Genomic DNA, 21,699 nt, shown 5'->3' on the forward strand with positions numbered 1-21,699 from the left:
GTTTTTTTCTCAGTTGGCGCTCCAACCTCCCTCCCGTCTGTAGCTGTGAGAGTGGTACTGATAGTTTCATCTGTACTGACGGGTGCATTTCCAAGAATGTGTCGCTTTTTCTTTCTCTTTTTTTAATGGTCTAAATATACAAAGAAGTCAGAATATGATGTAAACGTGTGATACTGTGACTCTTGATTGTAGCTCCTGCTTTATTTCACTAATGACACTGGTATCTGATGTGAATATTTGCCTGAAATCACTGGAAGATGTTGATTCAGAGGAGACGCTTTGGTGTTAACTTTTTAAAATGTTTACCTCCACTTAATCTCCAAAACAGACTTCACCTTCTGTCAGGCTCGTCTGCATGAATTTCAACACAACAACCACTACGTACATAAACAATCTAGCTCTTTTCTGTAACTGCTGTGATAACTGTTTTAATGGCACATTGTCTGTTTTTTATGCATGTCTCTGTAGTAGAGTTTAAACGTATGTTGTGTGTTTGCTCTAACTGTTTGTTCGACCATTTCATAGATTAAAGATTTTATACTTTATAAGACTCTTAACATTTGCTAAGTGCCCAGCTTTTTTTCCCAAACACGTTGGACCTCGAGAGTGAATGGATATTAAATTTAAAGTTAAATTTTCCTGTAATATTATTAAGTGTAAATGTAAATATTTTTGCTGTAAAATGTCTGTTTTCTTTCATAATTTAAGTGATCTTTTGGTGCTTTTTGTCCCTTACAATACAGTTTTATTTCTGCGTTAAACGTCTGTGGTCTTCTCTTTGATTTATTCAGAAGCGGACAGTTTCTCTTTCTGAAGAAAAAGGAAGAAGAAAAAAACAGGTTGCAATGTAGGAGACTCTTAAGGAACCAATGAAAAATGTGCAGGTTGAACCTCAGACATTAAAAAAAACAAATTCTTTCACTTCACTTCCACATAAATAAAGTGGAAAAAACACCAGTTTCATAAAGTCTATCAATTCACTATTTTTTCTTATACTGAGATATATTCACACAGCTCTCAAATTAATTGACGAATTCCACAATTTGATTTCGACTTTCCAAAATGTGAAATAAATCTTCCTGAGGTTCAAGGTTCATTTGTTTTTATCGTCACACGTTTAAGTTTAAACCACCGGCAGCACTAATACAATAAAAGATAAAACACAACTTTACCATTTATTCACATAAGAACACAATCTGCACCACAGCAGCCTGAATAAAACATGTTTAAATACAGTTTAGTATTAATAAAGTGTTTCCTTCAATGTATAAAAACTACAAATGCAAAATAATATAAAGAATTAAATCTTAATGATCCACAAAAAATACATTTAATTAAAGACAGAAAAAAGAAATAAATGAAATTGATGAGGAAAAAATATTCTACATTAAGGACCTGAGCTCTTTAAATTTACATTTTTGACTCCAAGCATTAATAAAGTTTATATATTTTAAGTGGGATATGTTTTAGTGTTTCTGTTATGGTCTTTGCTTTGTGGACGCAGTAAGAGAACTATATTCTAACTAAAATAAATACCTGCTTAAGGTGAGGTATCATTTTACACTTTCTTATCTACCAAAGAAGATTCTTTAGTTTCTGCCTTCCAACATTTTCCGACGCATTTCGACCTCTTCCCATAAAGAGAACAAAGGACTTCCGGTGTTGATAGGTAACCTGACACGGTGACACCTGTGCGGAGGGGGCGGGGCTTCACTGGCCGGGAGAGCGGAGCTCGTCTAGGTGTGGTTTGGCTGCGGATTGTTTTTTATGAGCTGCAGCAGTTTCAGTTGAAACATTTTGAGGCGCAGCGGAGAGGAGCGGAGTGTAACAACACGACAGGTGAGTGTTTCACCCTGCTCTGAGGTTCATGTTTGAGCTTTAAATCTCTGAGAACTTGTCACCTGGCTGTAGGTACAACACACACAGGTGTGTCGTTGGATCTTCGTCTCTGTTGCTGTGCTGCAAAGATACTGGAGAAAACTGCGGAATTAATGCGAACTAAAATGCTCAAAGTTGTTGTGTTTGTTGGCTGTTAAATATTTGGTTTAAAACATGAACATTTGTAGTTTTTTTTAAATTTCATGATCACGCTAAAATGTTGCAGAAATGTTTAATGGCTCTTTAAAATCCTACAACATTTCAGGATAGTTGCTTTATTTCAGAATAAAGTGTTTAATTGACTTGTTGATTACCATGAGAGAAACATAACTTTATTTTAATGTTAAAATCATTTTAAGCTTTTAAAGATTGATTCCCAGATCCTTAAATTTGTGAAAGAGTTGCTGTGTTTTAGTTTCACGTCATTGTTAAATGACCTTTTAAATTGCTGATTGTATGACTGGTTGTTTCGAGTGATTTATTCAGACAGTGAACAAACATATGTTGCAGCTCTATTGTAATGTATATTTTCGAGTCAGGTGTAAGCATGTCCTAACAAATAGAAATGTCTTTTTTTTTTTCTTCACAGACAAGCAACCAGTAGATCCAGCAGAAATGTCCTCCAGGCCAAACGGGAGTCCGCCTCCCTATGAGTCAGAGGGATAGTGAGTATCTCTTTCATGTGTTGACAGTAAACCTCCCTGTTAAGTTGTTTAGAGGCCACATTAGTTTTTAAATTGTTTACATACTGTGTAGTTACATTAAATAGTAATGAATAAACTTGGGATGATGACGAGCGCCAAAGATCATTTTAAGTCTGATTGTGTCATTAATGTTCCTGATTTATATTCTTGAGGTTGAATGTTGTTTCTTGTGTCTTCACTCGCCCTGTAGTGCCGCCCCTGCCCAGCCAGCCTACTCGTACTACCCCGATGACGAGTTCCAGCACTTCTACCGCTGGACGTCTCCGCCCGGCATCCTCAAAATCATGGCCATCATAGTCATCGTGATGTGCGTGGCCATATTTGCCTGCGTCGCCTCCACGCTGGCTTGGGACTCTCAGGGAGCTCTGGGTGGTTTCGGAGGTTACGGAGGAGGAAGTTACGGAGGAGGAGCAAGTTACGGAGGAGGAGCTTATGGAGGAGGAGCTTACGGTGGCGGCGGATATAACTCGTTTGGCGGCGCAGGGTACGGTGCTGGAAACAATTATGGCTACGGAGGACTCGGCGGGAACTACAATGACCCCCGAGCAGGCAAAGGGTTCATCATCGCTATGGCAGCCATCACCTTCATCGCAGGCTTGGCCATCTTCATCATCGTCGTTTCGCATTCGAGTCTCTCGCAAAGCCGGAGGTTCTACCTGGCCGTGATTATCATCTGCGCCATCTTGGCGTTTCTCATGCTCGTAGCCTCCATAGTGTACTTGGTGGCGGTGAACCCGATGGCTCAGTCGTCTGGATCCGCCTACGGGAGTCAGATCGCCGGTCTGTGCGCCCAGTACCAACGACCCCAACCATCAGGAGTGTTCGTCAACCAGTATCTTTACCACTACTGCGTCGTGGAGCCTCAAGAGGTGAACACACACACACACACACACACACACACACACACACACACACACACACACACACACACACACACACACACACACACACACTCACACACACACACTCTTACAGGCTTTGTTTAACTCGGTGGTTTCTCTCATTCCAGGCGATCGCCGTGGTGTTCGGCTTCCTCGTCGCCATCGCTCTGATCATCATGCTCGTCTTCGCCCTGAAGACTCGCCAGAAGCTCCAACACTACGGCAAGAGCAACATTTTGTGGAAGAAAGTGAAGGTTATTGACGAGATGGAGCCGCCCCAGGATGTGGAGGCCTGGGTGAGTGACCCTTAAATGTCTTTCTGTTTGTTCCTGTGAAGACATTCGAAGGACAGTCCTGATGTTTAAAGGACATCGTAGATTTAAAAACTGGGATTGGCTTCATCCACTTTTTATTTTTTATCATTTTACAAACATATTTCATTGGCAAAAATCCTGGATCTTATTTCTTTGGTCAATTAATAAACCTTCACATGTGTAAAGGGATGACAGATATCCCAACAGACAGTGTCCCAATTTCCCCGATCTGAAACTGACCAAAGATTTTTTTTTAAATAACAACAATAACAAGAGAAGTCATTTTTGTGACTTTTATTCTGAAGGGATTTTGGATTCTTCATCGTATTATTTTTATTAAATTCTTTTAAAATGTTGCTCATTTTTATGTTGGATTATTAAATGAAGTAAACATTTGACGTTAGTGACTTGTCACTGGTTGTCGAGCTGCAACGTGAAGTTATAGATGAGCGAAGTGTTGGCGAGGATCTGATGCAAAACTTTTTCAAGATATGAAACCGAACACTTGGGGGGGTTTGGGAATGTTGGTTGGATAAAAAAAAAAGTAATTTAAGGGTTGAATAGTGAAAGATAAAGATTAATTTACGTCACCTTGAATGGAGTGTGATTTAAATGAATTCATTCGAAACTGGACATGCATCCATACATTTTATTTACTCAATTTTCCAATTAAATTTTTCCCATTTTGTGTCAGAATCTCAAGATGAACTTGTTTTCTTATGATAACGAGATAATTGTCTGCAGATATAGAAAACAAAAAACGTGCACAATGGACCCAGATCCTGACCCTCCATGCTCCCATTTAACATTCGGATCTCAAACCGCCGTTTGAAGCCCGGATATTTAGGCTTTCGCTCTCAATCTAAATGTCGTGGAGGCGTAACCACCTCTGATGTCACAGATTGGGACGCCAATATTACACCTGTGCAGTATCGGTATGAATGTGCAAAGAAGTGAAGACGGCTGAGCTGAAATGTGGCACTTTTGCTCCTGTCGGGATCGGAGATAAATAAATAAGTAGAGATCTCAAACAAAGACAATAAAATGTTTAAATGCACCAAAGATAAGAAACAGTCAGACTCATGAAGCTCATCTGTCTGTAAAGAAACTCTTAAAAAAAAAAAAAAGGAAGCAGCTGTGCTGATGAGGTGAAGTGGTCGGACCAGTTCGGTGGCTGTCACCTGTTTATCAGCGGGGGAGGGGAAGTGTGGAGCAATGAGCTCCTTCCTCCTGCTGCACAGTTTCAAGGTGCGGCCCGAACACGGGTGACAGTTTCAATCTCGCGCTGACATGTCGCGCAGCAGTCACAACAACTCCGAGTGGACTTTTTTTTTTTTAAACTGTCAAACATTTGGAGTCGGTGTTTACATTTCACCGTGAATCATCCTTTCTGGAGCTATTTTCAGAAGTGTTTCGTAACGACTCTCACACTTGACCCCCTTCAGAAGTGGCGCTGAGTGTGTGTGAGTCATGTTTGATAACAGTTTGAAGTCATGATGACATTCAGCGCCGCAGAGCGATGAAGAGGAAGAACAGGTCGGGCTGGTGCTCGCAAGTCCGCTGCATAGTTTTAGACACAAAAACACCGAGAGAGAAACTCGACACTGGGAACCAGATGCCTTTATTTCCCCACAGCTTATCTGAGCGCTGCGAGTGCAGAAACATACATGATGTTTTGAACCTGTGCTGCAGGGTGGAGCTCAATTATGTAGCATTTTTTTTCGCCAGAGGACAAGTCCATGCAGGTTTATCATACCAGAGCTGGTAGAGATCCAAAGTGTTTGTTTGGAAGGAGACGTGCATGAAAAGTTCTTGTAGTAAGAGTTGAACAGTTCTTACAGTCGATTGTTTGCTTTGATTTGGACGTTACTGTTTTTGTTTCATGTAGCTCTATTTGAATGTTAGCATCATACTTTACCCAGTCTAGTCCTCCTCTCCTTCTGTTCAGGAGATGATTTTCACAAGATGATATAACGTGAAATGAGTGTTGAATGACGTTCATGTGTTTTGTTTTTTTTATTTCCCTAAAGGTGAACAATGTCTCCGCCAACCCCGAAGCGCTCCCGATGTCCGACTACCCCGAGAAGCTGAGGAGCTCCAGAGATCGGCTGGACGATGAAAGCACGAACTACGACAAGCCGCCGTACAACTACACTCCACCGTGAGTATCCGAGGCCGACGTGAGGTGATCAGCTTCTGCAGGGACGCGAGGCGTGTGATGCGTTCATGAACCGTGAGACAAAGCTCTGCAGACTGCAGCACAGAGAGCGCGACTCTCAGGAATAAGATCAAATCTATTTATAAGCCAATCTGGTCTCGTAATCAAAAGCTGGTCTGGTCTCCGTCTCAGACTCGTCGGACCTCAGATTTAAAATCAAGACCTCCACCGACAGGCTGTTTTCATGTCATTTCTGGGATTAGAAGGAAAACACTCTCCTCTCTAAAAGAACAAATAACTTTTAATTAAGTCACAACGGGATTTTTACCCCGCTGTTACGGCTGACCCCTCTGATTACTGGCCGTTATGTTAATGAATTTGAAGCATTGTTTCTGTGTCACGTGATAAATGTGTAGAGGACAGTAAAGATGAAATGGACGTCCTGTACGGCAGCCTCGTCTTGTTTTCTGCACAGAATCCAGAAGCAATACTTAACCAAAGAGCGGATTCAGGAAAATAATTTAATCCTTTAAAAAATCTCTTTCATGGCTTCCGGTTGAAGTTCAATGTTTGTATATAATGTCGATTATTTGAGCTGGAAGTTTATAGAGTATTGGAGGATACACAGGACATGATGGCCTATAGACGAGTCTCTTCTGCTGCGAAGGGAAGCTTGCACAAACTTGTTCCTCGTTCAAAAATGTGGAGCAGGTTGTCCCGTTTGTGTGTTTTGGTTGTTTTTTTTTTTCTCCTGTAAAGAGCAGAGTCAGAAGAGATCCTACACAGATAGCTGCAGGCTTTCTGCCGTTTGTGTTTACAGTTTCTTGCAAAGAAATTCCCACAGCGAGGTTTTCATGTCACGCTGAAACTGAGTGGAATACTTTAGTCGTGATAAGAGAAAAAGAAGAAGAAGACGTGCATGAATGGAGACAGGAAGTCATTGTTTGCCTTCTGACTCATCAAAGTAGAATTGATGGATCGTAAGAGTTAACTTCCTCCTGTGTCACATTAAAATCAGTTTACTGGATTAACAGACGTTTACAGATGCAGAATGAGCGACGGGTCTGTGTGATACTTTTCCTTCTGTGTTTGTTCGTACACATTTGAACTGCTGCTCCTCTCGCAGGCCTGCAGTAGAAGAGATGCGGCCTCTGCAGAACGCTCCTTACAGCAGTAACTCGGAGGTGCCGAGCTCCGCCGGGAGGCCCAAGAAGAGACGAGCGGGTCGGCCGCGGCGCGCTGACGGGCAGGACTACGACACGGACTACAACTCCTCGGGAGACGAGCTGGACGACGACGACTTCGACAGGTAGGAAGGAGACTGTGCACGTCGAGCCGCTGGCGAGGAAGAGGCCACCGACGTGTCAGATTACAGTGCATGAGTTCTAACAGCAGAGCGGCTTTTCTGTCGGGCGGTTTTGACGTCTTATTGGATATTCATCATCTGTGCTGAAACATGAGAAGTGCGTTTTAAATTTAGCCGATTGAGCAGAGGCTAAATCAAATGATTTTATGTGATGATCGTACTCTTTCACACCAACACACAAACTACGTGAACCCTGGTCTGAATGAAATACTTCAACCTGTGAAGAATTTAGAAGTAAGACAGAATAAAGACGGATCAACCATGAAGAAATGATCTCCGTCCAGTAGATAAATAAAGTAAGAACGCTTTCAGGACTCTTAAATGTTTGAAAGATGAACTCTGTGCAAAATGCGATTTCTCAGATAAACTTTAAGGAGTAAAATTTTCAGAATTTCTTTTTATTTAATGTTCAGGTCTAAAGTTACATTCAATAGAGAGTTGTACTTTTTGTTGTCTTTTAAGAATAATGTCTCGTGGTTATGACACCCGGTGTACAGAGGCTATAGTCGTGGGTTTGAATCCGACCTCTGCCCTTTGCTGCATGTCGTCCCTGTACTCTCTCTCTCTGTTCAATCCATTAAAGACAAACATTACCAGAAAAAGTTCAATGAAAATGTTTTTTTCTTCTTCTTCTTCAGGGAGTTTCCTCCGATAGCGAACGAACAGGAGCGCAACGACTACAAGCGTGATTTTGACCGCGACCATCTGGAGTACAAAGACCTGCAGGCCGAGCTGGACGCCATCAACAAGAATCTGTCTGACGTGGACCGAGAGCTGGACGACCTGCAGGAGGGAAGCCCACAGTACCTGGTGAGAGCCGTTTTATTTTCTTCTATGTGACCGAAACAAGTCGAGCCAATATTTCCATTTCTGCCAATTAATTTTTGAGCACGTTTAAACTTAAAAATCCAAACAAAAGGAGGCTGAAAAAAGCTCCTTGCTAATAAATGCAACAATTTTGAGCTCTCGTGATGCGAGACACGATTTAAAACAGAAAAACACTGAAGTGGCGGTCCACTATACAACGCTTCAATTAGAATATTTACTTCTATATGAATGCATGCAAATAGTTTGTCCACCCAAATCCAGACACCTTAAAGTCTCCCAGAAGCGACGTGTCGAACAATTATTCTGCCTGTTTTAAAAATGACGCCTCAAAGATATGCTACTTTTCAAAGTGATTGAACTTGGGTAACATTCCTGAAAGCTACAGACCATCCCGAGCTTCATCTCGACTGTGTTGTTAGTGGTATTACATCGGCTGAATTATTGATAGCTTATGTTTGAGGAGAGACGTGCATCTTCTTATATCGTCATATTACATTTGGAAGTTATGCTCACCTTTTCATTTTAAAGACTTGTTTTCTCCAAACATGATTTTGAGTGATTTAATTCTGTAAGCTGCGTCTCTGATTAACCGCTGATGCCGTCTTTCTCAGGATGCTTTGGACGAGTACAACAGGATAAAGAACCTGAAGAAGGTACGTGGGATTGTTGTTGATGCACATTTCGCACGCTCCTGCTGTCGCACAATAACTCCTGGTTTATTTTTTTTTCTTTCATTTGCAAGCTGTCGATTGTGTAACTCGTCCTGCATTACGTTTATTTATTTATATATTTATTTTTTGGTTTCAGTCTCCAGATTATCAGATGAAGAAGCGCAGGTGTAAATATCTGAAGGCCAAACTGAATCACATCAAGAAGATGGTCAGCGATTACGACCGCAGAGCCTGAACATCCGGACGCCTGTCCAAAGACAGAAGAGACTAAAAATGTGCGGCGGCGCCACCGTGTGGGGTGGATTCTTCTTTCGGACCGCGCGCAGACTGTAGATGAAGAAGCTTGAGGGATGTACAGAGAAGTGTCCACAGTCTGTCGGAGCTGTTAGCTTCAGGAACATTGTTTGCTTATACTTTGAATGCTCAGCAAACAAATACTGTGTTTTTATGAGTATCTCCTGCCACAGCCACAGTCACGTGTATTTATTTGACCGACAGTGGAGCCGACGCCACTTAAATAATTTAAGTGGTATTTTCTCAGCCGTTTCTAAAAGCTCTTGATTTAAGTGGCTTGATATGAATTTCCTCTTTTTTTTAATTCACTCTTTTAATACGCTTTGTTTATCAACATGTAACTGTGATTTTACTGCCTTTTTTTTTTTTAAATCAATTTTATGGAAGTACGTTTGTGTTTTTCTGAGTCATGGTATGATTTATGTATATACAGTTGAACAAGCAGACACTTCTAAATGCATGTTTAATGCAGAGTGATGTACTTTTTTAAATGATTTTTTTTGTTGTCATTTTATCAGAATAAATTCATTTATTACACATTGTTCTTGCTGTTCTTTACACAGTGAATTTGCGGTAGACGATGCCTTTCATTTTTACAAACACATGCGACTCGTTAAACAAATGGCAATTTAAATACTCGACTTCTCTTATTTTGTTGTAGTTGTTTGCTGAAAATGTACAAAGCATGTTGTTTGCTGTCCACTAGGGGGCACAAAAAACAGGGTTTTTAAACCTGACAAAAAGAACGGCCTGAGGATGATCTAAACGCATTTAAAGCAGCAATCTTTCTTTTTCTTCTTTTTTTTGAAGAGCCGCACTGCTCTTTTTTTTTTTTTTTTTTTTTTTTTTTAACAAGTCACCAAAATGTAATCTGAGCACTGCTGGTTCCATAAAGAAAGATCAACCATATCATCAATTACGTCCCTTAAAATGTTCCTCCTCTTTCAGCATTTTTTGTTTCTTAACCAACAGAAATAACGGTAATGCAGAAGTTCCTAGTCTGTCTCTTAAAGCAAAAAGTCCTCCATTAACACCGATCCTGAAAGTTTTAGGATAGGACAATTTTTTGCACGACAAAAAATTTTTTTTTTTTCGCTCCGTCTGTACCTGCAAGGGTGATTTCTCCGCATTAATGATCCGTATTTGTGATCACGAGCCCCATGGTCGGCTTGTTTGTCGCTGTTTGCATGAAGGCTTCAGCTCCACCTCTTTTCCTGCTCGTAGATTCATAACGTTATTTCTGATTGATGTCATCTGTGTTTAGCATACACCCTCCGAATGATGCGGCTACTGATTTGTAACTAAAGTGTCAGCGGTTTAATGTTTAACTTGCTCCGACCGCTGCCCCCCTAGTGGCCCAAAAATCTGAATGCAGCTTGAGGGCTGTGTTGGACGTAGAACTGCACATTAAAGTCACAAGAACAGCCATAAAACAACATACACTCACGTAAAGTACCTGTTGTTTGTACGTCACATAAATAAGGCGTTTAACTTTGTCTTATACATGCCCTCTTCAGTTTGCTCCATTGATTGTACTACACAGACACAACGTCACATTAAACATTAGCACACGTTGATGAACTGTTCAGTCATCCTTCAGGCCGTGGTTTTAAACTGCTCAGTCTGAATGGAGTGTCTCCTCATCAGCATCCTCCTGGTCAGCTCCTTTGGGTGCCCAGGAGGAGCAGACGGAAGGAAATTTTTCAAGCCAGACTGTTTCTCACAGAAACCTCCCCCACCACCGGAGCTGAGGTTGTACACATTACAAACAGGGTTGCTGGTGGAGTTGAGCACAAGAGGTGGTAGAGTTCTAGGCTTGGATTGGGAGCTGTGGTCCAACAAGAAAGCTCCAGACCCTCTGCGCTCAAACCCAGACAGCAGCTTCTTCCCCAAGGTCGACAAGGACTCCCTGGAGCCCACAGTGCTGGAGCAGCGTGAAGGGGTTAGCCTCTTTACGTCGGTATGGTCTTTTGCTCTCTTCTGGGACTCCTCAGGGACATTTGGGATGTCAATAGCCAGCTGAGGGTCAGAGCTGTAGATGTCTGCCCCAAGTTTACGTCTCTGGATGATGCTAAAAAGGCTTGAGGAGGTCATGTCTTTAAGTGGAGCGCCAAGATTCCTACCGCCAGAAAAGGAGGACGAAGATCTGATTGATTCTGTTCCAAGGTTTCCAGAGTGGAGGTTCGGATGGGAGGCAGAGTGAGATGACAGGAGACCGGGCAGGGACATCTTCTTTTTGGCACATCCATTCTTTCCATCTCTTTTTACTCCTTTGTCCCTTTCCAATTGTTCTTCATACCAACTGAAGCTATGGGTGACTGAATTGGTGCTTCCTTCCTCTTCCAGTTTGGGAATTCTGAAAGCGAGATCTTGGCTTTGGTTGAGGTCTTTGCCTTCCTCTGAGGACAAAGCGGCGTGATGCTGATGGGCGAGCAGAGATGCGGGGATCTTTAGCCAAGGCTCAGAGTTTAACCTCAGGAGAGGCTGCTGCAGGCCATTGGCTGGTGCTTGGCCACATCTTTGATACCGTGAAGGGGAACATGGATGGGAGCTTACACCGAATGATTTTGATTCTTTAAAGGTGAAGATGGTCTTTGGGGGACATAGGGAAGAGGAGGTGCACTGGGGGGAGGTGAGGAGCTGAACATCCGACGGAGATGCCGGAGGAGCTGATGTCGTTTTGTCCGTTTGATTGTCAGGATCGTGAGAAGGCATGCTGAGGTACTGCTTGGCTTTGAGTTCCCCACATGGGAACTGGTCGGTTGTTATGATGATCACCTCCTTCCCCTTGGCCTTGCACGTGTCTAGCAACAGTTTCAGAACCTTCCAGTCTCCGGCCATGACTGCGTGGACCAACGCAGATGTCCCAGACTGATCCTCGAGGCTAATATCAGCACCACTTGCAAGAAGCAAAGAAACGACTTCAGCGCCGGCCTGTTCCCTGCAGGCGTGCATCAGCGCAGATCGACCTTCTTTGTCCTGGATGTTTGGGTCCGCTCCTTTCTCCAGAAGAAACTGGACCAGCTTGACCCGGCTAGCGCTCTGGGTGTCTGTATGCTGGGTTCTACAGGCAACCATGAGAGGTGTCTGACCCTGACCGTCACTCTCATTGATGTAAGCTCCTCCCTCCAGGAGCAGCCGTGTGAGTCTTAAACGACGAAGGAATACCGCTCTTAGCAAAGGGTTCCCCGAGTCCATAGCGAGCCCAGGACTACAGCCGTCTCCCTCCATCCCTCTTGGTCCAAGCTGGTGGTTTTTGGAGCTAAAGTAACACTGGATTCTGTGGAAATAAGAAAACAATTCAATTCAATTCAATAAAGCAGCAGTTAAAATACGATCACACAATTGTGCAAGGTCATGCACGATTGCACGACCACGCACAGAAAGCTAGTTTTAGACATTTCCAATACGGCACCTGCCATCGACTGGCTTTAAAAGTGTCTTTTCAGAAACCTATGAGTGATGTCTCTGTGCCTACATCAAAGAAAGAGTTGCTGCCTTGGTTTTATCCTCTTTATAGAATTTAATTTTGATCATATATAACTATTTGCAGAAGGATTTTGCAAGGATAAACACGCTTAGCTTAGCCCTATTCTCCCAATATTAGCAGTGGATTAACTGAAAAGGCAAGACAGATTGGAGTAACGGCTTGACTCTTTGCGTACTGTGAATGTTGTTGTGATTTTTGTATTCACGCCTGTGTAATTTTTTTTTACCAGTAAACAAGAAGTATGACGTTCAAAAAAGGCAGAACATATGAAACACTTTCCTTTTTAGCATGCATACTGGATTCATTCAGCGCTCTTTTTCATTCTCTCGTCCTCTGCAGAACCAGCACAGGCAGCCACTTTCTATCAGCCTTTGTACTGTTTGTCCTTGCTTCTCTTTATTAGACCAAATAAGGTGGCAGTTGGCTGTCTCTCAGACAGTAACATAACATTTTCCTGCATGAGTCACAGTCCATGAGACCACAAAAAAAAGGCACGGATTTAGATGTATGAAAGGAGAGAAAAATGTTTTTGGTATATGTTGCAGCATTCATAGAATGAGCTGGGTCGGAAATACTGAATTACAATAAAAAAAATAATGACTGTGATGGGTTTCAAGTCCATCGAATGTTGCAGGTGTTCTGCTTTAAGCCTTCGACTGCAGCATGTTTCACTAAACCGTCACGTACAGTTTGTTTATTCTGCTCTGCAAAACTGGAAAAAAAACAGAAAACGATCAGTGCTCTACATAATTCAGCGTGTTTTTTTTTATAACCTGTTGCTATTGGCAATGCTCCAGTTTTCACAAAGTGACAAATCAATGCATTGCTTTGTACTCCAATGAGGTTAGAGGATAAGTCTGGAGCTTTTCTATGTTTTTTCTTTAACAAGTGTTGAGGGTGTATCTTTTCCCTCTTTGTGACATCTTCATCAACCTGAACACGATGAATTCGAGGAATATAATAAGTGATAGCAGCCTCATCCTGGACACTGCAGACATTAAGCTGTAACTCGATGGTGTTTAAATCCTCATGCGATGGACTGCATGTGATTTAACAAGACCTGAAAATTCAAACTTCACTGCTCATTCTGGCTTGAAGTTTGTCGAGAAATCACACAAATGTGCAAGCTTACGTTAAATTAGCATTCCTGAGCAGACAGATTTCTATCACAGGAGCTTATTCGACATGCCGCAGGCAGAGGCGCTGCTTGTAAACAGGCAAGGCAGACTTCCAACAGCAGTCTCTCAAAATGTGCAAATTTTGCATCGACTGTAGGAAACATCCATAACGGGGCCCTATCTGAAAGCATACCGTGTATTACTCCTGAAAAATAAAAATCTCTATATATGATTGTGGTTGCAGGGACCCTTAAATAACTTTTTGCCTATAGGGCCCCAGCAGACTCAAGAATCAGCACTGGTTGCAGGATGAGTGAGACTCTTCACCCTCCCTCTCTCTTTTGGGTTTTGATGCAGATCTTAAACGAGCGCTCTTAGCAGCATTTGAACGCAGCATGTTACAGTACATAAAAGCTTTTCATTGTTTTGATTGTCTTCTCTCCCTGATTTTAGTCCACATCTACTCGTTTGTTGTCACAAGACTCTGCAGACACTTTCATTTCAGAATGAGGTGGATTCACTGAGTAGATTATTTTGTCCTGTTTGTGCATTTTGTCTTTAAAGTCTACTTCTGTCTTATTTTAATCTTGCTTCCCTCCTCACAGTAAAGCTCTACAGACGACTGTCTAACGTGGATATATTTTTGTAAACATCCAAACTGGATGATTGGGACTGAACTGAATCGGCTAACACGTCAACGTCGAGTGAATTCAACGTCAGCTCGAGCTCAAACTGCTTCGTTCTGTTCCAGTTTGGATTCACACACGTTTACATGTGTTTAGTCTCCAACCTGCTGCTCACATCAGCAATGACATCATCAGCGATTACAAAAGAGCTCCTTTAGTCACACATGTTCAGATATGAGAGAAGAAAACACACACACACACACACCACCTGCAGCAGCGTGTTTGACAGACGAGGTGGAGGTGGTGTTCTTTAATCACGCTGTGGCGTTCTGATCCAGCTCGGCCTTTGAGTCATTCAAACCTTTTGTTACAGAACTCAGCAGGTTTCTGATCGTTACCTCGGTCTGCTCCTTAACTCTCTGATGTTATGTAAGTGCAATCTTGTTGAAGTGTGAAGTGCAATAAATACACCACAGGCCGGTGGCCTAGCGGTTAGTTGGCGCCCCTCAAGTACAGACGTCAAGCACGGTCCTGAAAGTAGACTGACTGGGTTTGAATCCCACCTGTTGCTCATCCATCCACCTCACATCATTCCCCTCTCTCTCTCTCTCTCTCTCCCTGATATCCGACTGTCCTCAATCTGCCTTCACAACGGGATCAAACATCTTTCTGTCTCCTCATGAAAGGCCTTTAAACCAGGCGGTGAAAGCAAAAAAGGGGAGGACAGTCTAACCACAGAATCGTAATAAAAGTGACTTTCATTTGCTGCAAACCTCAAACAAACCGGTTGAGCTTCCAGAAAAAGGTGCAATTGTTTCTTTTTTCTTTTTTTTTTGAACTTCTTATATGTTTGCATTGGATCAGAACCTGCTACTCAAAAAGTACCTACAAGTGAGCGTAATGTCCCGATTAAATGTTTACAAAAATGAGGTTTTATAAACCAATATAGTGATTTACATGAACAAAAGACGTATCTAGTTTTCATGCAGGAACATTGTTACATAAAGTCATTTTGATGCATCACCATAAACATGTTTTAGTCCTAATTATGACCACGTCTCATGTACATAACTTTGCAGGGTTTAATTGACTGAATAACAGTCTCCTCATATAGGTTTTAAATCGTAGTGTATATATCTGTTAGAGAACAGCACTGTGGTAAAAGTACAATATTGGCTCTTAATATAAAAGCAGTAAGTGAGATAAATAGAAACTCACAGGCCTCAGATTTTGGCTCTTGATGATTTTAATGTAATTCTTTTTTGTGTTGACATTTCTGTGATTGTTAATGTTGAGAAACAGTTTGTCTGAGCTCCATGCAGATCGTTCTGCTTTAGATCGATGGTGCATGCAGACCCAAGATATGTCTCACTCACATATCGTGCTCTTGATTTCCCCGTCCAATTGTTCTCTTGACAACGTTGCAGAGCAGTGTGTTGGTGTAATCGTTCCACTAAGTAGTCAGATAACTGGGAAGCAAACGTGGAGCCTTTCTGACTTGACGGCCCTGACGGTGCACCCTGGATCTCATGAACCACAGCCGAACCCCTGCACTCCCATCTGGTGTCAGTATGTTGGTTTGACTTTGTAGTGCAGGATGAAGACTAACAGAGGAATCTCATCCTTTGTAACCACGCAGCATTCAGCTGCTTGATAAGCTTTAATGATGCAGCACTCTGCACTTCACTGAATATGCTGCTTGACATGAAATGATGTAACGCTTTAGTGATGTATTTTCAATGGGTTTGTTTCATGCTGTTTTATGCTCTCATGTATTGTTGTTGATGCCTTTTGTCTTTGATGTTATCATCCTCCCGGTGCAAGATGCGTTCACCTCGGGGCCATGAAGGGTTTCACTCCTTCGTTACGCATGTTTGTACGTTTTACTGCAGCATTTAACAGTTCTGCACATTAAGGACAGAAAAGTCCACTTCACCTCCCTCTGTGTGTGTGTGTGTGTGTGTGTGTGTGTGTGTGTGTGTGTGCACCTGTGAGTGTGCACGTGATTCAGCTGTGCAGCACACGCTCAAAGACACAAAATGAGGTTTTGCAATTATTAAATGCAGATAATATGGTTAGAAATGATGAGTTTAGCCGACAAAAAAACTTGAAATCTGCAAAAAAAAAATAATAATAATTTTGAGTTTTTTCTGTCAGATTTGGTAAAAAAAAAAAAAAAAAAAGTCCCAAAATGTCCCAAAAAAAGACAAATGAAGTTAAAGAATGAAGCTGAATTTGTCACTCACCTGCAGCCAGGTTCAGTCCTCTCTGGGAGACATTTACTCCCCTGTTGTTGCAGAGCTTCGACTGGCTGCGAGCGTGCAGTGTTAGTCAGAGCTGCAGCAGTTGTCAAGGTGTTTTTTCTTCTTCTCAGATTGTGTTTCCTCCTCAGACAAAGTGTGTGAGGATGAGAGAGAGAGAGAGAGAGAGAGTGAGAGAGTGAGAGAGAGAGATGGAGGCTTGTCGTCAGGCAGCTCTAAGAAACAGGTAATCCATCCCAAGCAGAGCTCCTGAGAGTCACGCAGAGGCAGAGCAGGCAGGTACACGGAGCTGAACACGTAAAGGTGAAGCTCTATGGCAACCCGCAGGTCTGATCCGGCAATGGAGCTTTTAACACACCGCCTCGCAGGACTTTGATTCGTCAAGAACAAAAAAGGAACATTACTTTGTCCACCTTATCAATGACATCTCCATAACAACCATCAAAGGAGGCGGGATGATGGCACATGGTGCAATTGTGCAGAGGAACTGTTCTTTCTGTGTGTGTGTGTGTGTGTGTGTGGGAGTGTTCATGCACCTCTGTGTTTGGATAACATCCTGTGCTTGGAATTTTCTTCTTTTTCTTTTTTTTTTAAAAGTAATGTGACATAAAAAAAAAGAAAACAGAAAACGTGACAAAGGTTCCTCTGATTGAAGGTAAATTTATCTGAAGAGCGAATAATAACAAAAAGAAAGAAAAACTCCTGTGAATTAAACGTGATGTGAAATGCTGAAAAAGGAACCTGTGATGGTTACAGAGATTTTCTTTTATTTTTATAGATTTAACAAAAAAAAAAAGGTGTTTTTGTATTTTTATGTAAAAGTGTTCACTTCATGAGATGTAAGAAACATTCCTCTTTGTGTTTTCCGGCCAAGCGAACACAAAGCCAGCTGTTCATTGTTGAGGTACACAGTTTGCATCCCTTTCTGTTGCCATAGAAACACTGCAAGCTCAATGTCCAGTTCAGAAATAGACCACAAGGTGGCAGCAGAGCACAACATGTTCTTATTCAGACATATTAAGACTTCTTGTTGTACTTTTGAAATGTTATTTTCTTTTTTTTAATGAATGTGTTTTCGTGCCCTTATATGTCGTTCCTATCGTCCTGTTTTTCTCTTTAGTTAGGCATGTTCCCCCACTGTTCCACTGCACTCTATTTTTATCCTTGTGGAATATTTTTTTTGTCAATTTTGTGCAATTAACAGAATATTTACCCTCTTTATTATATTTTATATACACAACTGTTACAATAAGAATGTATTTCACTGAAAAAAGTTAGAAAAAGTTCAGAAACTGAAAAACAGGTTTTTGTAACATGTAGGTGTTTTTGGTGAACTCTGACCCCTAACTTGGGAACCAAAGGACTAAACTGTGCAAGTATTTGAATCTGACTCCACCTGCAGCAGCTCCAACAGTAAAATGATGAATTAATATTAACTAACAATATTTAAAAAAATCGATAGAATCAGAGCTCTGTCGACGTAAACAATAGAAGACAGAGTGAGCTCTTCACCGTGTCTTTAACTTTATTTAACTCATGTTAACCATTATGTAGCGCTAGCTGTACTTAGACTGTTCGATGCCCCGTGGTGTCCATGTGTGTACGTTAAGGAGAAACTGCAGTCCTCAGTTTGCCCGTTGTGAATTAAAAAAACAGCAGTGGATGATGGGTAAACGTCCTCAGCCGAAGCTCAATGTCACTGTGACCTGTAATTCTCTGCTTAGTAAGAAAAAAAAAATCCCCAAATAAAAACTCCAAAGTGTTCTTCCTCTAAGAGGGCGATCAAGCAGGTACCTGGTTAGTCATGAGGGCTCCACATACAGTCTGTGGGTGTCTGCAGTTTCCAGCTGAGAGTACTTGTTCACAGATTTACATCAAAACAGAGAGAGAGAGAGAGAGAGAGAGAGGTAACAGAGGTTTGTTTTGATTTGAAGATCACTGTATGGAGATAAACTGTGCAGCTTTATACCAGCATAGAGGATCCTCTCCTCACATAAAGATCTGTCACACATGTCAATTAGCAGCCTTTTCTTTAACATATTCAAAAATGTTACAAATAGCCTCCTGTGTATTTTGCCCTGGGGGTCCCAACTGCATCTTGCAGGGCATCACCTGTAATGTCCCCTGAAAAGCTCCGGTGGTGGTTCATCAAATCTATATTTCATTCCTCGCTGTTTGTCAGAAGGTCTGTATATTTGTAAAACAACCAAACAAAAACAAAGAAAGTGAGATTTATTTCTCCCCCTGATAAATCTTTTTTTTTTTTTTTGCAGACCACTTCACTAAAGGATCAAAACTCCTGTTTAGTGTGGAGGAGTTGTGTCTCTCATGTTATGTTTTTGCTTTGTTTCAAAGAGATGCTCTCTAAAAATAAAACAACAAAACGTGGCATCACGTAACAGATGCAGAAGCAGCTGTGAAACAAACAACCCTTCAAACTCTGCAGTGTCTCACATCTCACAGACTCAAACATTGTAATGTTTTGTGCTCTAAAGTAGAGTAAACATCGTTATAGTTGCTGACACACATTAATACTAATCCCCCATAATCCTTTGCACGCTATATCAACAGAGGAGAGCTGGTATTCAAAGCCCTTTTATGTTTCCGCCCAGGACCACCTATCATGTCTTAATCAATACTTCATAATCTGTGCATGCTTTCATCAAGACTGAATTTTCTGCTATACGTTTAAAAAAAAAAAAAGTATTTTCTAAGTATTCTTCATTGTAGGAGACATCCAGGTTGGGGATGAGTTGCACGGTGTGTTTGTGTGTGTGTGTGTTGCAGAGGCGGTGACTCACGTGGGAGTAGGCGTGTGCAAGTGTGTGTGTGTAAAGGTGCGCACTCACCTGTCACAGAGATGAGAGAGTCAGGCTTGGATTAGAAGCCATCATTTTTGTTGACCGCCACGCCACGCACCTTTTTACGTTTATCCATCCTTATACGCTCTGATAGTTCTGTGTCTGTTCATAATAAATGCACCAAACGCATCTGGATCTCTGCGTTATCTGTCATAATAATCTCCTGGCGCGTCACAAATGTGGAAACCTGAGGACCCAACCTCAGACTCAGCGGCCAGAAAAAGGTTTTGGAAGCCGCAACATTCATCTTTACACATCAATCGTCTACATGTGTCTCTACCGTTCTTTAGCGAGACACTTCCTCTCTGTCGCCCCCTGGTGGTGAAAAGAACTACAAACTGCATTTAATCTGCAGAGTCTCTTTGCACCTTTAAGAAAAACTAAAGACCAAGCTCTATCGTGAACACCTTCGACCTTAATGATCATGATGAAGAATAACCGTCTGGGACTTTGCAGCTCTGCACACAACAGGCCGTCAAGCCTCCTCTTATATCAGAGATACCTGGAACCTACCAAAAGGGGTTGAAAATCAATTCAGTCTCAGGTGAGTATTACCTGTTCTACAAACAACACACATTATCTGCAATAAGGCTAAAAGCACGTCAAAATACATTTCAGTTAAGTGAATACTTAAACAGCCTTTTAAATAACATTTTTAACATCGCAACAACCTAAACACCCCTCTACGTCTACCAAACATGGCACCTTCCACTTTGCAAACCCCCAAATGAACCCCAAAATTGGGTTCAGCTTTATTTGACACTTGTGGAGAAAAATGCTTATTTTGATTCAAACCAATGTGTAAAACCAACTCTTAGCGGCGCTCTCTTTTGGGTCTGGTAAACGTAGCATAAACTCAAAATACCTCTCCTCCTAATCTGTGCACCTCTGCAGCTCCCAGAGTGAGCAGCTGGCGTGTGTGTGTGTGTGTGTCATTTATGACAGTTGGTGTGTGGCTATGTAAGTGTACAGATTGTCGGGCTGAAATGTTTTCCCCCCTTTAGTTTAGAAAACAGTAGAAACTGCACAGTGTGTGTGTGTGTGTCTGGTGTCTGGCTGTGATGCAATGTGCCCTTGCCCTCTCCTCTGGCCTCACAGGGATTGTTCCTCTCTCTCTCTCTCTCTCTCTCTCTCTCTCTCTCTCTCTCGCTCAGCTTCACTCATCGTATCAAACCCCTCAATGAGATTTTTTTCATTTGTCAGCAGTTCACTGTTTGCGTGACAACATCAGACGTGGACTTCAAAGCTGTCAGGATAAGGCAGGAAGAGGTTAATCCAAACGATGAGTTAATGGCCGGATCACCATGACGATAAGAGTGTATCTGAACAGAACTCTGGATCACAACCATGTGCAAAGTTTTATGTCCAATGCTAACATTTAATGTCGCCCAATCATCCTTTGAACTTTGGTACCAGTAAAAATCAAAAGATACCTGTTTTGATAAGTCAGTTTTAGGCCCGCAGTATCAGGTTGTTTCTTGTTTTCATTCATCAACAATTCCAAGCAAATTCCTGCACACTGTATGATTTATAAAAACTGCAATGTTTCTGCACTTTAAAAACAACACAACTGTGTTTGTCTGTAAATCACAATAATAAAAAAAAAAACAATTTAACATGACAATATCAACAACATCGCCAATAAATTCTCCAAGAGCTCCAATTAAAATGTGCATTTCTACCAAAGGAAAGCAAAGTGCAATCATAGTGCTTGAGGAACGATGCGTCTCTGCTTGGGATGAAAAAAACTCAAAGATGGGAGAGTCAAAGTGTCAAAAAAAAAGAAGACATTTTTTCTTTCTTTTAGCTTCAGTTGAGAAGAAACAGAAAGTAGCGTCAGATAATGAACATGTTGCTCATCCTAATACTTTAGTTGATGAGTATTTGTCTGTGTGCGGAGCAGGATCAGACTTGATCACAGTGAAGTGAGCGTAAGCTGCGGCTGATTGGACCGCAGCGTCTGTGAGTCACATTGTGTCTTCTCATGGAGTTCCTCTGTGGGCTACATGTCTTATTATCTGTTACGTGATGTCAACAGGCTGCGTAAGTGTAGCAAATGTATGAGCCTGAACGCAGCACGACCTTCACCTCTCTCTGACACTGGGGGGCGGGGGGGGGGACACACAGGGGCGGGTCTTAAGGGCCTAAAACCTCACCACACCCTGTCACATCATCAGAGTCTGTGTGCAGAAGTGAACGGCAAACTGTGAGGCAGCTTAGCTTAAAAAAACCCTCACATTTATTCACAC

At 41.9% G+C, this 21,699-nt stretch overlaps 2 protein-coding genes across 2 annotated transcripts; one reads left to right on the forward strand and one right to left on the reverse strand.

Moving 5' to 3' along the window:
- The first annotated feature begins 1,475 nt into the window (after positions 1-1,475).
- Positions 1,476-9,634, forward strand: oclna (occludin a). The gene is made up of 9 exons (XM_079364604.1): positions 1,476-1,839; positions 2,468-2,543; positions 2,773-3,451; positions 3,592-3,759; positions 5,808-5,938; positions 7,062-7,244; positions 7,940-8,111; positions 8,741-8,782; positions 8,937-9,634. The coding sequence occupies exons 2-9, from the start codon at positions 2,494-2,496 to the stop codon at positions 9,033-9,035; spliced, it is 1,524 nt and encodes a 507-aa protein (XP_079220730.1). The 5' UTR covers positions 1,476-1,839; positions 2,468-2,493; the 3' UTR covers positions 9,036-9,634.
- Positions 9,635-9,943: 309 nt separating this feature from the next.
- ankrd34ba (ankyrin repeat domain 34Ba) lies at positions 9,944-16,809 on the reverse strand. Its single transcript, XM_079364714.1, has 2 exons — positions 16,575-16,809; positions 9,944-12,374 (listed from the first exon to the last, which is right to left on the reverse strand). The coding sequence occupies exon 2, from the start codon at positions 12,323-12,325 to the stop codon at positions 10,691-10,693; it is 1,635 nt and encodes a 544-aa protein (XP_079220840.1). The 5' UTR covers positions 12,326-12,374; positions 16,575-16,809; the 3' UTR covers positions 9,944-10,690.
- Positions 16,810-21,699: the final 4,890 nt, after the last annotated feature.

This window comes from Symphodus melops, assembly GCF_947650265.1.
Source record: "Symphodus melops genome assembly, chromosome: 16".
Lineage (NCBI taxonomy): Eukaryota > Metazoa > Chordata > Actinopteri > Labriformes > Labridae > Symphodus > Symphodus melops.